This window comes from Tamandua tetradactyla, chromosome 11, assembly GCF_023851605.1.
Source record: "Tamandua tetradactyla isolate mTamTet1 chromosome 11, mTamTet1.pri, whole genome shotgun sequence".
Classification (NCBI taxonomy): Eukaryota; Metazoa; Chordata; class Mammalia; order Pilosa; family Myrmecophagidae; genus Tamandua; species Tamandua tetradactyla.
The window spans coordinates 14,095,381-14,110,622 of record NC_135337.1 but is presented as its reverse complement, the minus strand read 5'-3'; the positions used below and the strand labels follow the sequence as shown (position 1 = coordinate 14,110,622).

The 15,242-nt window shown below is 36.8% G+C and overlaps 1 protein-coding gene across 4 annotated transcripts in view; it reads right to left on the bottom strand.

The window, feature by feature from the left end:
• The window catches only part of CLCC1 (chloride channel CLIC like 1), a 75,549-nt gene that overhangs the window by 3,532 nt on the left and 56,775 nt on the right, over nucleotides 1–15,242 (bottom strand). For all 4 annotated transcript variants that reach the window (XM_077120035.1, XM_077120037.1, XM_077120036.1 and 1 more), the window contains one exon: nucleotides 526–867. In XM_077120035.1, coding sequence (XP_076976150.1) covers nucleotides 526–867 — 342 coding nt within the window. The remainder of the gene's footprint in view (nucleotides 1–525; nucleotides 868–15,242) is intronic.

Here is a 15,242-nt window from a genome sequence, read left to right as displayed (position 1 = left end):
ATATTATTTTACATAACCAATAATGGTAAAAAAAAAAAAAAAAAATCCTCACCATGCCACAGGTGAAAAGTAAAATCTAACCAGCTAACTGCATAATAACTTTGGGAAAGCAAGATTTTGATCGATCCCTCAACCCACTCTTCCATCCAGTTAAGCCTTCAGAGGTTCGCACTGCAGGTTCTAAGGCTCAGGACCTACAGAGAGACTCTTCAGATGTAGACTTTCTAGTTGTACTCAGTTGTTGGCTTCCTATGAAACTTCATTTAAATTATCATTTGTCCTGACAAACTACTGTTAAATAGTGTCCACATAAAAATTAAATCTCATCTTATTTCTTCTGAGGCAGCTGTACTGACCTGACCACAAGGGGGTGGGGGAGAATGACCAGTTATATCACTGAAAATATAATTAACAATAAAGGGTAAAAGTCTTTTAGAGTAAAAATATTAAAAAAAAAAAAAACCTCTATAGGAAGCGTTTAGGTGTAGTATGAAGAGACAGCAAAATAAACAGCTGCTGACTTACAGTGGGCACCGCCTCGGGATGCTCTCGCACTTCTGTGTCTGGTAAATCAAATGCCCGGAGCACTTCAGGGCTCTTGTTGCCAGTCTGAAATCTCAAGCCAACATCTCTTTCTCTCAAAACATCTCTTCTACCCTCATCTGTTTGGCCATAAGGCCCTTTCTCAAAGGGACCACTTTGGCCCCTATCATAGAAATCTGCATCACCTGCTCCACCACGGAGTCTATAATCAATTTCCTTCTGATGTCTTCTATCACCTGAGTGAAGTGCCAGGGGACGGTCTCTCTCAGGACCACCCACATGTCTCAGCATACCAACAGATTTTCCTGCACCATAGCAGAAACTCTGTAAGAAAAGGAAATACATTTTCCTAAATACTTAGTGGAATAACTCAGAATGAAGTTATAAGCTGTTTTATTCAGGGTGCTAACAAAATTATGTAATTTAAAACTTACTTATGGCATTTATAAAAGTAAATGTGTTAATTCCACTGTTTTATCCCCACTAAAACTTTGGTAGATTAATACAAGGCCTGGATAGCCAATCAAATTTAAGAAATCACTCAGTATTAAGTAGACATTCCAAAGAGCTAAATACATTTGAATGGCAGTTAAGCTGACACCTATAAATTTAAAATGAAGGTTCTAGTTTGCTGTTAATTGTTATGTTTATGTACACAACCATCATATAAGGTAAATGATGAAAACAATTTAAAACTGTACATCGAGGAAACATTCTGTTGTGGGGTTTACTTGTTTTATAAAAACAAACGTGGACTTCTGGGAAGATGGCATAACAGAGTGGAGCAAGTTCACTCCTGCTCCATGAAACAAGGCAGGGGAGGGGGAGAGAATGACTAGGACTGCAGTCCCGGGGTGTGAATAAACGAGGGTCTTTAGGCAGTCTTGGGGAGGAGAGGATTGGGTCGGTGGGCAGGGTGGACTGAGTGACCAAGCTCTCCACTGGGGCAGGCTCCGGCACGCAGGAAGGTGTGACAGGAAGAGGCTGACGGTCCTCTGCTCCAGCCTGCCCAGCTTCCGGCTGGAGAGACCTCTCGGAGCCGGCTGTAGTGGACAGCACCCACAGGGAGCTTGGAGGCAGTGTCTCCTGTGGGGAGCTGGGCTTCCGGGTACAGAAAACGATAACCCGGCTGGAATAACCAGCCCAGCAGGCAGGGTGTCTGGCACAGCTGGTTGGTGCCCCAGTCCCACTGGCAAATATCTGCCATCCAGCCGCCCTGGGCCGGGAGCAGCACCCAAACCAAGCTTGCCATCCTCGCCATTGCAGCCAGGATGGGCAGGGCTGAGGGAGGAGAGCCTCGGGTTCTCCACCTGCTGGTGAGAAGAGGTAAGTGCAACTCAGCTGTTACAGACAAGGGAGCAGGGAGCCTGATGGGGGAGGAGCCTCGCAGTCACCACCTACTGGGGAGACATGGTAAGTGCAGGCAGGCTAACTCCCTATCTGCCTGAGTTTTTATTTATTTTTTATTTTATTTTCTTACTATTCTTTTTTTCTTTTCAAAATATATTCTTTCTATACATTTTTAGGTAATAATGGCTTTTTTCATTATTTTTTACTTTTATAGATATTTCACATTTTCTACATTTATTATTTTCTATTTCCTATTTCACATATTTTCTATTATTCATTTATTTTTATTTATTTTTTTTGCTTAAATTTTCTCTTCCTTTGGTGGGCACAAGGTTGACTTCAAATCCAGTATATCTGGGGATGTCTCCTTTCAATTCTGGGGCCTAGTACTATTGAAGTGGGGTTTGTTCTTGTACTTATTTTTGTGTTTCATATTTTTATTTTATTTATAATTATCTCCTTTTTTTCTGGGGCATGGGCCAGGAATCAAGCCTGGTCTCCTGCGTGGTGGGCGGTCATGCTACTAATGAAGTACCTGGACCTCCAGGCCTAGCTTCTTGAACTGTATTCCCCACATGAGATATGGGCTTGATTTGGCAGAGAATACCAACAAACCAAGTGCAAAAGGAAATCTTTAGCGAAAACCCAGCAAATATAAAACTTTGGAAGAGTTAAGTAAACCAACTTGCAGAATAACCATATCAAGATAAACAAATCCCCCAAACATCACAAAATATCACAAAGCACATGAAGACCCAAGCAAAAATGGCCCAAATGATCAAATCAAATTTTCAGAGGGGGCACAGAATGTGGAACAACTAGTCAAGGATATTTTTTAAAAAATCAGGAAGACATTAGAAAAGCATAATGAAGAATTTGGAAGGTTAAACAGAAAATGGCCAATCTCACACAAATGAAAGCTACAGCAGACCACATTAGAAATATACTAGACACACACAATAACAAATTAGAAGAAACAGAAGGAAGATAAGTGAGCTAGAAGACAAAAGCCAGAAGACTTTTTTGTGAACTAGGGTGCACAAAAGAACAAATGGCAAGAAAGATGGAAAACAATGCAACTGGATCTTAGGAAAATGGTGGACAATAAGAGGCAAACAAATACAAGAATCATTGATATTCAGAAGGAGAAGAGGAAAGGGTTGGGAAAGTCAATTGAAGATAAACTTGGGGAAAACCTCAACCCTTATAAAAACACAAATATGCAAATCAAAGAGGCCCAATGAACTTCAAATAGAGTAATTCAAACAGGCCTACTCCAAGGCACACATTAATCAAACTACCAGGTGTTGAAGAGAAACACAAAGTCTTGAAAGTAGCACAATAAAAGCAAACTACAAGGGAAAACAAGTAAGTCTGACTTCAGACTACTCAACAGGCACCATGGAAGCAAGAAGACAGTAATATAAGATTCTGAACAAGAAAGGCTTTCAGCCAAGGATTCCTATTCAGCCAAGTTATCCTTCAAAATTGAGGGAGAAATTAAAATCTTAAAAGACAAAGAAAGATCGAGAGAACGAGTCAACAAGAGACCTGCCCTACAAGAAATACTAAAGGGAGTTCTGTCAGCTTAAAAAAAAAAGACGAGAGAAGGTCCGAGGAGGGCACAAAATTGAAGAATATGAAAATAAGTAATATAAAGGAAAAAAGTGAAAGAAAATAATAAACAGATCTGACAAAAACTAAAAGACAAGATGGTAGAGTCAAGAACTGAGTCTTTATACAGTTAATAAGACTGAAATTATCCAAAGCACTTTCTCTTATCACAATGGAATAAAGTCGGAAATTAATAATCACCAAAGAAACAGAGCTTTCACAAATACATGGAGATTAAACAACACGCTCTTAAATAATCAATGCATCAAGGAAAAAATTGCTAGAGGGATCGGTAAATACCTGGAGACAAACAATAATGAGAATACAACACATCAAAACTTATGAGATGTGGCAAAGGCAGTGCTGAGAGGGAAATTTATTGCCTTAAAGGCCTGTATTAAAAAACAAGAATGCGCAAAACTTGAGGATTTCACTGCTTAACTGGAGAATTTAGAGAAAGAACAGCAAATGAACCCTAAAGCAGATAAAAGAAGAGAAATTATAAAGATTAAAGCAAAAATATACAAACTGGAGAACAAAAGAACAACAGAAAGAATAAACAAAACTATAAGTTGGTTATTTGAGAAAGTCAATAAAACTGATGGTCCCCTAGCTAGATTAATGAAGAAAAAAAGAGAGAGGACACAAAATCAGAAATGAGAGTGAGGACATTACCACAGATCATGAAGAAATTTTAAAAATCATTAGAGAATATTATGAACAATTTTTTGCCAACAATCTAGACAATTTAGGTGAAATGGACAGTCCTAGGAACATATGAATTACCTATACTGATCTGAAAAGAAATAGAGGATCTCAACAAACCAATTGCAAGTAAAGAGAATCATTCATTAAAAAAATCTTCATTCAAAGGAAACCCCAGGACCAGATGGCTTCACAGAAGTTTAGCAAACATTTCAAAAAGAACTAATGCCAATCCTGCTCAAACTCTTCCAAAAAATGAGGAAAAAGGAAGACTACCTAGCTCATTTTATGAAGCTACCATCACTCTAATACCAATATCAGATAAAGATAATAGAGGAAAAAAAACCTACAGGCCAATCACCCTAATAACATAAGTGCAAAAATTCCTAACTAGCAAAGCGAATCCAACACCACAGTAAAAGAATTATACATCATGACCAAGAGGGATTCATACCAGGAATGCAAAGGTGGTTCAACATAAGAAAATCAATCAAAGTAATACAGCATTTAACAAATCAAAAGGGAAAGATGACATTATCATATTGATTGATGCTAAAAGCATTCGACAAAATCCAGAATTCTTTCCTGATAAAAACACTTCTAAATCAGGAACTGAAGGAAACTTTCTCAGTATCATAAATGGCAAAAAATGAAAAAACCCATAGCCAGCATCATACTTAATGGTGAGAAACTGAAAGCTTTTCCCTTAAGATCAGGAAGATAAGGATGCCCACTGTTCTAGTTTGCTAGCTACCAGAAATGGAATGACTTTTAAAAAGGGGAATTTAATAAGTTGCTAGTTTACAGTTCTAAGGCCAAGAAAATGTCCCAATTACAAGTCTCTAGAAATGTCCAATCAAAGGCATCCATGGAAAGATGCCTTGGTTCAAAAAGGCCAATGAAGTTCATTGTTTCTTTCTCAAGTGGAAGGGCACAAGGCAAACACAATCAGAGTTTCTCTTTCAGCTGAAAGGGCACATGGCAAGCACGGCATCATCTAGCTTTCTCTCCTGGCTTCCTGTTTCAAGAAGCTCCCTGGGAGGGGTTTTCCTTCTTCATCTCCAAAAGTCACTGGCTCGTGGACTCTCTGCTTCATGGTGCTGCAGCACTCTCTGCTCTTTCTGAATCTCTATTCTCCAAAATGCTTCCTCTTTTATAGGACTTCAGAAACTAATCAAGACCCACCCAAATGGGTGAAGACATGCCTCTACCTAATCCAGCTTAACAATCACTCTTGATAAAATCACATCTCTAGGGAGATGATCTAATTACAGTTTCAAACATGCAATACCGAACAGGGATTAGAAGAAACGGCTGCCTCTACAAAATAGGATTAGGATTAAAACATGGTTTTTCTAGGGCCCATACATCATTTCAAACCAGCACACCCACTGTCACCACTATTACTTCAACATTATATTAGAAGTCCTAGCTGGAATGATTAGACAGGAGAAAGAAATAAAGCATCCAAATAGGAAAGGAAGAAGTAAAACTTTGATTATTTACAAATGACATGATATCATACTTAGAAAACCCTGAGAAATCTATATTAAAGCTACTTGGGCTAATAAACAAATTCAACCAAAGTGGCAGGATACAAGATTAATGCACAAAATCAGTAACATTTCTATACACAAGCAATGACCTATTAGGTGACAACTAAGGAAAAAATTCCATTCAAAATAGTGGGCAGAAGAATCAAGTATCTAGGAATAAGCTTAACCAGGGATGTCAAGGACTTATACACAGAAAATTAGAAAAAAAATTGCTAAAAGAAATTTAAAAAATGACCTAAACAGATGGAAAGATCCCATGCTCATGGATGGGAAGGTTGACTGTTGTCAAGATGTCAGTTCTACCCAAAATGATCTACAGATTCAGTGCAATACCAATCAAAATCACAACAACTTACCTTGAAGACTTGGAAAAGGTGCTTATCAAATTTATATGGAAGAGAAAGAGACCCCGAATAGTTACAGATATACTAAAAAAGAAGAGGTGAAGTGGCAGAACTGACACTTCCAGACTTTAAATCTTACTATAAAGCCACAGTGATCAAAACAGTATAGTACTGGGCAGGCCACGGTGGCTCAGCAGGTAAGAATGCTTGCCTGCCATGCCCGAGGACCCGGGTTCGATTCCCGGTGCCTGCCCATGTAAAAAAAAAAGGAAAAAAAAAAAGAAAACAGTATAGTACTGGCACAAAGATAGAGGTCTAACCAATGAAACAGAATCAAGAATGCAGAGATTGACCACCAAACTTATGGACATTTGATCTCCAATGAGGCCCACAAATCCACTGAACTGGAACAGAATAGTCTTTTCCATAAATGGGCACAAGAGAACTGGATTTCAATAGCCAAAAGAATGAAAAAGGAGCCCTACCTTATACTCTATGCAAAAATAATTCAAAATGGATTAAAGACCTAAATGTAAGACCCAGTATCATAATACTTCTAGAAGAAAATGCAAGGAAACATCTTCAAAATCTAGTAATAGGAGGTAGCTTCTTAAACTCTATATCTAAAGCATAAGCAGGAAAGAAAAAATAGACAAATGGGAACTCCTGAAGATCAAGAGCTTCTGTGCCTCAAAGAACGTTGTTAAAAAGACGAAGAGGCAGCCAACTCAATTGGAGAAAATATTTGGAAATCACTTACCAGATAAAGGCTTGATATCCTCTGTACATAAAGAAATTACACAGCTCAACAACAAAAAAATCCAGTTATAAAATGGGCAGAGGAAATGAAAAAGCACTTTTCATAAGAACAAATACAGATGGCTAAAAAAACATATGAAGAGCTGTTCATCTTCACTGGAATAAGGGAGAAGCAAATTAAGATGGCAACGAGGTATCACCTCACACCTATAAGAATGGCTGCTATTAAAAAAACAGCAAACTATACATGTTGGAGAAGATGTGGAGAAACTGGAACACTTACCCACTGCTGGTGGGAATGTATAATGGTTCAGCCACTGTGGAAGTCAGTTTGGCAATTCCTCAGAAAACTAAATATTGAGTTGCCCTATGACTCGGCAATACCAATACTCTGTATATAAACAGAAGAGTTGAGGGCAGTGACACGGAAAGACATTTGCACACTGATATTTACAGCAACACTATTCACAATTGCCAAGAGATGGAAACAATCCAGGTGCCCATCAACAGATGAGTGGATAAAGAAAACATGGTATATACATACAAGGGAATATTATACAACAGTTAGACAATGATGTCCTGAAACATAAGATAATGTGGATGTACCATGAGGACATAATGCTGAGTGAAACAAGCCAGAGACAAATGACAGATACTGTATGATTTCATTATTATGAGTCCAGTTTTGGAGCAGCTAGAAGGAAACATCTGAGATGAGGGCATGTAGCCCATGACACACTCTGGGACCTGTACTGTAGCTGCTTGTTGAAGTGTATATATATATGTCATATTTTACAACAACAAAAAAAGGTAAAACAAAACTATAGGCAGCTATAGTACTATCAGATAAAATAAATTCCTGAAATCAAAAATTGAAAATGTTTAATAACAGTTCAGTACTATAGTAAAGCTGAATTTGTAATAACCTTCTACTTGATATTTTGAGAATGCGTACAGTATTGATAGTTAATCAAATGGTAGCTAAGGTAGTGTTTAACATTTAGACTCTAAGAAACTGATATCTGTAGATTATTTTTCCCTCCTTGTTTTAATTTTAAACTGGTTTATGAAACATATTGTACAAACAGGCTTTACAACGATTATTTAGATATTGTATTTAAATATGCCTATGGATAATCTAACTTAGATATCCATTTTAGGTAGTTAAGATTTTCATATGCTAATTGTAAAAATATTTGTATCTTCATACTTCCCTGAAATCACAAAAATATTTAGTAACATACGTCATTACTACAGCAATGTAGATATTTATAATAACTTTCTATTTGATAGTGAAAACATTCACAGTTTTGATAGCTGATCAAAAGGTATTTAAGTTAGTGTTTAATATTTAGAATTTAAGAACCTCTATCTGAATTTGTAGATTTTTCCCTTGTTGCCTTAATTTTAAATTGGTTTATGAAACTTACTGTACAAACACAGGTTTTACAATGATTATTTGAATACTTTATTTGAATATTTCTATGATTAAGCTAACTAAGATATCCTTTTTTGGTGGTTATAAGTGTATTATTTCCTTAAATAAAAATATTTTTAAAAAACTTTTGAAACTTTTTTAAAAACTGAAAATGTAGAGCTGCGTCCCAGTAGCCATATTTCTTGAAGATGACTATATGATACAGCTTTCACAATGTGACTGTGTGATTGTGAAAACCTTGTGTCTGATGCTCCTTTTATCTACCTTATCAACAGATGAGCAAAACATATGGAATAAAAATAAATAATAGGGGGAACATGTTAAAATAAATTTAGTAGATTGAAATGCTAGTGATCAATGAAAGAGAGGGGTAAGGGGTATGGTTTGTATGAATTTTTTTCGGTTATCTTTTTATTTCTTTTTCTGAATTGATGCAAATGCTCTAAGAAATGATCATAATGATGAATATGTAACTATGTGATGATACTATGAATTACTGATTATATCTGTAGAACAGAATGATCATATGTTAAGAATGTTTGTATTTGTTATATATTTTTTAAAAATTAAAAATTAATTTAAAAAAAGATTAAAGGTGATGATGGATTTATTTAAATCCTATTAAAGAGAGGATTTAATAAATCAATATGATTGCTGAATCATTAAATTGATATCTCTTTTAGTCTCCAGTACCTTAGAGCAGGTAGAAATAAAAACCAACAATTGTGGAATTGTAAATCATGCCAAACTCTGAAATATGTTCTACAACTAATTGTGGTGCTGTGCCTTTGAAATCGTTTTTGTATATATATTATTTTTCCCAAAAAAAGAAGGAAGAAAAGTCACTTATGGTGATAAAAAATATTTATTCCTTCTAGCCTCCTATATTCTGGAGCAGACAGAAAGGAAAATCTGAGATGGTAGTATAGCCCATAACAAACTCTGGGATCTGTCCTGTAACTTCTTGTCGAATAGTGCTTTGAAAACTATTTTTCTTTATTTCTTTGCTTTGTATATATGTTATACTACACAATAAAAAAGTTTTTTAAAAAATAATACTTTTAAAAAAGTTTTGAGGGGCAATAAAGAATACCAAAGAGAAGAAAGGGTGAAAAAGAATTCTCTGCTGAGGGAGCAACATACACAAAGTTATCTGGCAGATACAGCACTGCAATTTGTTCAGAATGTCTGGAACTTAGAAGAAGTTGCAAGAGATAAACTTTCTATTTATTAAGTGCCCTCTACTTGCAGGCTCTCTTGGAATACTAGGATTCAGCAGTGAGCAAGACAGACAGGATCTCTACCTTAATGGAGTTTACAGTAAAACAGATAGATAAAATAGGATAGGATAAGGTAAGACAATTTCAAATAGTAATGAATGATAAACATGGATCTGTCATGGAGGATGGCTGGCTCAGAGAGGAATGGTATCTTTGAGGAGCTGACTTTGTACTAAGATCTGAATGCAGAGGAGGAGCCAGAACTGTAAAGAAGTGGGGCTAGCAGAGGGAATAAAGTACATAGGTTCTAAGGCAAAAACCTGTTGTTGTGTCGATATATTGACAGGTGGGAAAAAGAATACAAATGAGGCCAAAGACTTCCAGAGGTGTAAGTCTCCCTGGCAAAGTGACACATGACTCCTAGAGGAGCCTGACCCTGGCATTGTGGGAATGACATTGCCTTCTTGATCAAAAGGGGGGAGGGAAATGTAACAAAATAAGGTTTCAGTGGCTAAGAGATTTCAAGTAGAGTCAAGAGGCTATCCTGGACATTACTCTTATGCAAGCTTCAGGTAGATACTGAAATGTGTCACAGTATGCCAAGCTCCAACCAACAGTATTCCTGAAAACCTAACCAGGGCTCTGAGACTCGGAGACTCACTAAGTTTATTTTTCAGAAATCTAAAACCTCCATACTGTCCCTAGGACAGATAACCCTGAAACCCAGAGGTTACCAGTCTCTCCAAGAACATTAACCAGTTGCATCCCTCTATCCCCTTAATGTCAATCCTCTTTTCAACATGAGGTTAGAATGGTCATTGCCCAAATATCCCTAAAGATTGGGAAAAGGATCAAATGAGAGGGAAGAGTTGTAACAAAGAAGACAGGATTTAACAAATGAGTATGACCACTGAACTATTATACTGGTATTTCTTTTTAGCCTCCAGTGTATTACAGCAGCCAGAATGTAATACCTGAAATTGCAGAATTGTAACCTATACCATACTTTGAAATTTGTTTTATAACTACTTGGTAAAATGTACTTTGAAATTTATCACTTTTTGCATTTGTTATGTTTCACAATAAAAAAAATGTTTTTTTTTTTTTAAAAAAAAATGAACAGAGAGAAACTAACGCTAGAGAAATGCAGAGAAAAAGAAGTACCTATTCACTGTTGGTAGGGAAACTGAGAGGTATAGCCCCTCTAGGGTAGCAGTGTGGTGGTCCCACAGGAGGCTAAGGGTGTTTTCTGCCATGATTCTGCAACCCTGTTGCTCAGTATATAGCTGGAGGAACTGAGTGTGGGGACATGAATGGACATTTGCACAGGTGTTAAGGTGGTCTTAGGGTACAATGACTGAGGGAAGGAAGGGGGAAGGGGAAGGAAGGGGGAAGGGAAGGAAGGGGGAAGGGGGAAGGAGAAGGGGGAACCGTGGTGTATACAACAGACTACTGAAGGGCCACAAGAAGGGTGAAGAGGCATGCAACTAGGTGAACGAACCTTAAGGACTATATGCTGAATGAAATGTCAGAAACAAAAACAAATTATTATTATGCCTCACTCATATGGACTAACCATAATATACAAACTCAGTGAATTGAAGTCAAGGGCATGGATTATCATGTTGGGAGCTATTGTAAAGGGTCCTAGAATGTAAGCTCCTACAGCAGTCACATATATTCAGCAGTTGTAAATGTTACTTCTAAATTTCAAGAAACTGAGCTATTTGTGTATAACTTGGTCATTCCCTGAAACTTTGGGTATTATGTGACATCTGAGACTCAGAACTAGAACTCTGAAGTTATGCAAGTCAGCATTACCCTACACAGGAGCTGTTTAAAAAGTTGAAAAAAGATCAGACTTCAACCAGAGATATGAATGAAGCTGATCTGGATAGGATTCAGATAAATTAGAATACATGGTAAAGGATAATATGTCCATGTTTTAAAACTTCAACTTCCGTTTTAGGTCAAAAGGAGAAATGTTTACGTGGTGCAAAATTTTTATATTGGCTAGTGCATTACCTAATTTAACTTCTATGGTCAGTTTAGTTGAACACAAGTACATGGAATCTTGAATACGGCAAGAGACCCTATTGGTTTGTCCAGGTTAGTGTGATGTCCTGATATATCCCAGAGTAATTTGGGCAGTGAATAAAAAATTATTTGCAAAGTCCCCTTGGGAGACTGAGGAGAAGGAGGAAATACTCAAAGTTCCCATTTAGAGAATTCCTGATATTCTTGCAAGCAGTGGGGACGACCAAATCAATAGGCTGAGCCCGTGATCTTGGGGCTGCCCCTATAAAATTTATTCCTGCAAAGGAGAAGCTAAGCCTACTGATAATTATATCTAAGAGTCACCCCCTGAGAACCTCTTTTTTTGCTCAGATATGGCTTCTCTCTCTAAGCCAGCTCGGCAAGTGAACTCACTGTATGTAGAGAACCTCTATCTCATACTCCATACAAAAACTCAAAATGGATCAAACACCCAAATATAAGAACCAGGAACATAAAACTCTTATGTGGCAGATGACTCCCAGGGGTGTAAATCTCCCTGGCAATGCGGGACAGAATTCCCAGCCTGAAGCGGGACATGGCATCATGGTACTGAGAAAGCCTTCTTGACCAAAAGGGAGAAGAGAAAAATGAGACAAAATAAAGTTTCAGTAGCTGAGAGATTTCAAACAGTTGAGAGGTTATCCTGGAGGTTATTCTTCTGCATTATATAGATATTTCTTTTTAGTTTATGGTGTATTGGAGTGGCTGAAGGGAAGTACCTGAAACTGTTGAGCTGTGTTCCCGTAGCCTGGATTCTTAAAGATGACCGTATAATGAATATAGCTTTTATAATGTGACCATGTAATCATGAAAGACTTATGTCTAATGCTCCTTTTATCCAAGGACTAAAACAAAATATGAATAATAAATAAAAAATAAATAATAGGGTGGATAAGGGGTAAAATAAACTAGGTAAATTGAAATACTAGGTCAATGAGAGGGAGAGGTAAAGGGTATGCGATATGAGTTTTTTCTTTTTTCTTTCTTTTTCTGGAGTGATACGAATGCTCTAAAAATTATCATGGTGATGAATACACAACTATGTGATGATATTGTGAGCCGCTGATTGTACACCATATATGGACTGTACATGTGTAAAGATTTCTCAATAAAAATACTTTTTAAAGGAAATTCCAATAGCTTACTTTGCAGAAATGGAAAAGCTAATTATTAAATTTGGTAGGTAACAAGCCTTGACTAGCCAAAAACATCTTGAAAAAGAATGAAATTGGAAGACCTGTGCTTCTTAATTTTAATGCATACTATAAACGTACAGTGATCAAAAAGCATGGCATAAAGATAGACAAACTGATCAATGGAATCAAACTGAGAGTTCAGAAATAGACTCTCAAAGCTATGGGCAATTGATTTTGACAAGCCTCCCATGTCCATTCAAATGGGACAGAATAATCTCTTCAATAAATAGTGCTGGGAGAATGGATATACATATTCAAAAGAATGAAAAAGAACCTCTATCTCATACTCCATACAAAAACTTAAAATGGATCAAACACCCAAATATAAGAACCAGGAACATAAAACTCCTAGAAGAAAATGTAGGGAAGTATCTTCAAGACCAGTGACAGGCAGTAGATTCTTAGAACTTACACTGAAAGCATAAGCAACAAAATATAGATAAATGGGAACTCCTCGACTCATAATACTCCTGTGCTTCAAAGGACTTTGTCAAATGGTGAAAAGACAGTTGACTCAACGGAAGAACATATTTGAACACCACATATCTGATAAAGGTTCACTATCCAGAAAACATAAATACACTCTACAATTGAACAAAGACAACCTAATCAAAAATGGGCAAGATATAGACTTCTTTCCAAAGAGGAAATACAAAGGGCTAAAAAGTACATGAAAAGATGCTCATTTTCACTAGCTATTAGGAAATGAAAATCAAAACCACAATGAGATATTTCATACCTACTAGAATATTCGGTATCAAATGGAAACTATAGGTGTTGGAGAGGATGTGGAGAAATAGAAACACTTATTCACTGCTGGTAGGAATCTAAAATGGTACAGTTGCTGTGGTGGACAGTTTGGCAGTACCTCACAAAGGTAAGTTCAGAGTGCTGTGATTCAGCAATCCCGCTACTCAGTATATACCCACAACTGAAAGCAGGGATGCAAACAGACATGTGCAACCAATGTTCGCAGTGGTATTACAACTGTCAGAAGATGGAAATGACCCAAGTGTCTTTCAACCAATGAATGGATAAACAAAATGTGGTACATACACATAATGGAATATTATTCAGCAGTAAGAAGGAATGAAGTCCTGAAGCACATGACAACATGGATGGACCTTGAGGACATTATGTTGAGTGAAATAAGTCAGACACAAAAGGACAAATATTGAATGATCTAATATGAACTAATTATATAATATGTAAATAGAGATGAAATCTAGAATATAAGTTACCAGATGACAGAAGGCGGCTAGAGAATGGGGAGTCATTGCTTAACTATGTGTAGAATATTTAATTATACTGTATTTAAATGATAAAAATGACGGTAGTACATTATGGTAAGTGTAATTAACAGCACTGAAAAATGTGTCTGATTGTGGTTGAAAGGAGAATTTTACAGTCATGTAGTTATTAGAAGGAAAGCTATAGGTTAAAACATGGGATTGTGTAACAGTAAATCTTGTGGATGATGGTGGTGATCAGCTGTACAAACATAAAAAGTTCTTTTTGCACAAACCTCTATTACAGGGAGTTCATAGTAGAGTGCTGTATGGGGAAAATGCACCTACTGGAAACTATGGAATATAGTCAATGGTAGTATTTTAATATTCTTTCATCAACAGTTCATCAACCAGGCCAATGCTAGGGCAAAAGAATATGGGTGTCTAAAGGGTTTGGGATATTTTGGATTTGTTTTTGTTTTCTGGAGTAATGAAAATGTTCCAAAATTGACTGTGGTGTTGAATGCCCAACTATGTGATGATACTGGAAGCCAATGATTATATACTTTGAATGGATAGTTATGGTATATGAGTACATATTTCAATCAAATTGCATTAAAAAAAGGGGGAAGGGGTACAACAGCAAACATTAACAAAACTAAAACTTGTTACTCTGAAAAGATCAATGAAATTCACAAAGCTTTAGCTAGACAGCAAAAACAGAGAAGATGCAAATCAATTAAAACAGAAATGAGAAGGTAGATATTACTTCCGACCTCACAGAAATAAAAAGCAACATAAGGGGTGTGCAAGGGTAGTAGTTCAGTGGTAGAATTCTCACCTGCCATGTGGGAGAACCGGGGTTCAATTCCTGGTCCATGCACTCCCCCACCCAACCCTCTCCCAAAAACAAACTAGTAAAACAAAAAAATTCAATAAATGGTGCTGCAATAATGGGATATAATGCAATAATGGGAAAAGTGATGAAATGTGACCCCACCATACAGAATACAAAAAAGCAGTAAGAAGACACTATGATGAAATGGACAAATTCCCAGAAATGCAAACAACCTATACCATCTCTAGAAGAAATAAGAGGCCTCTTTTTTCTTTTTACAAGTACTGAGACTGAATAAGTTGCCAAAAACCTCTCAACAAAGAAAAGGTCAGAACCAGACAGCATCACAGGTTAATTTTATGAAACACTCCAAGAATTAACACTCAAACTCT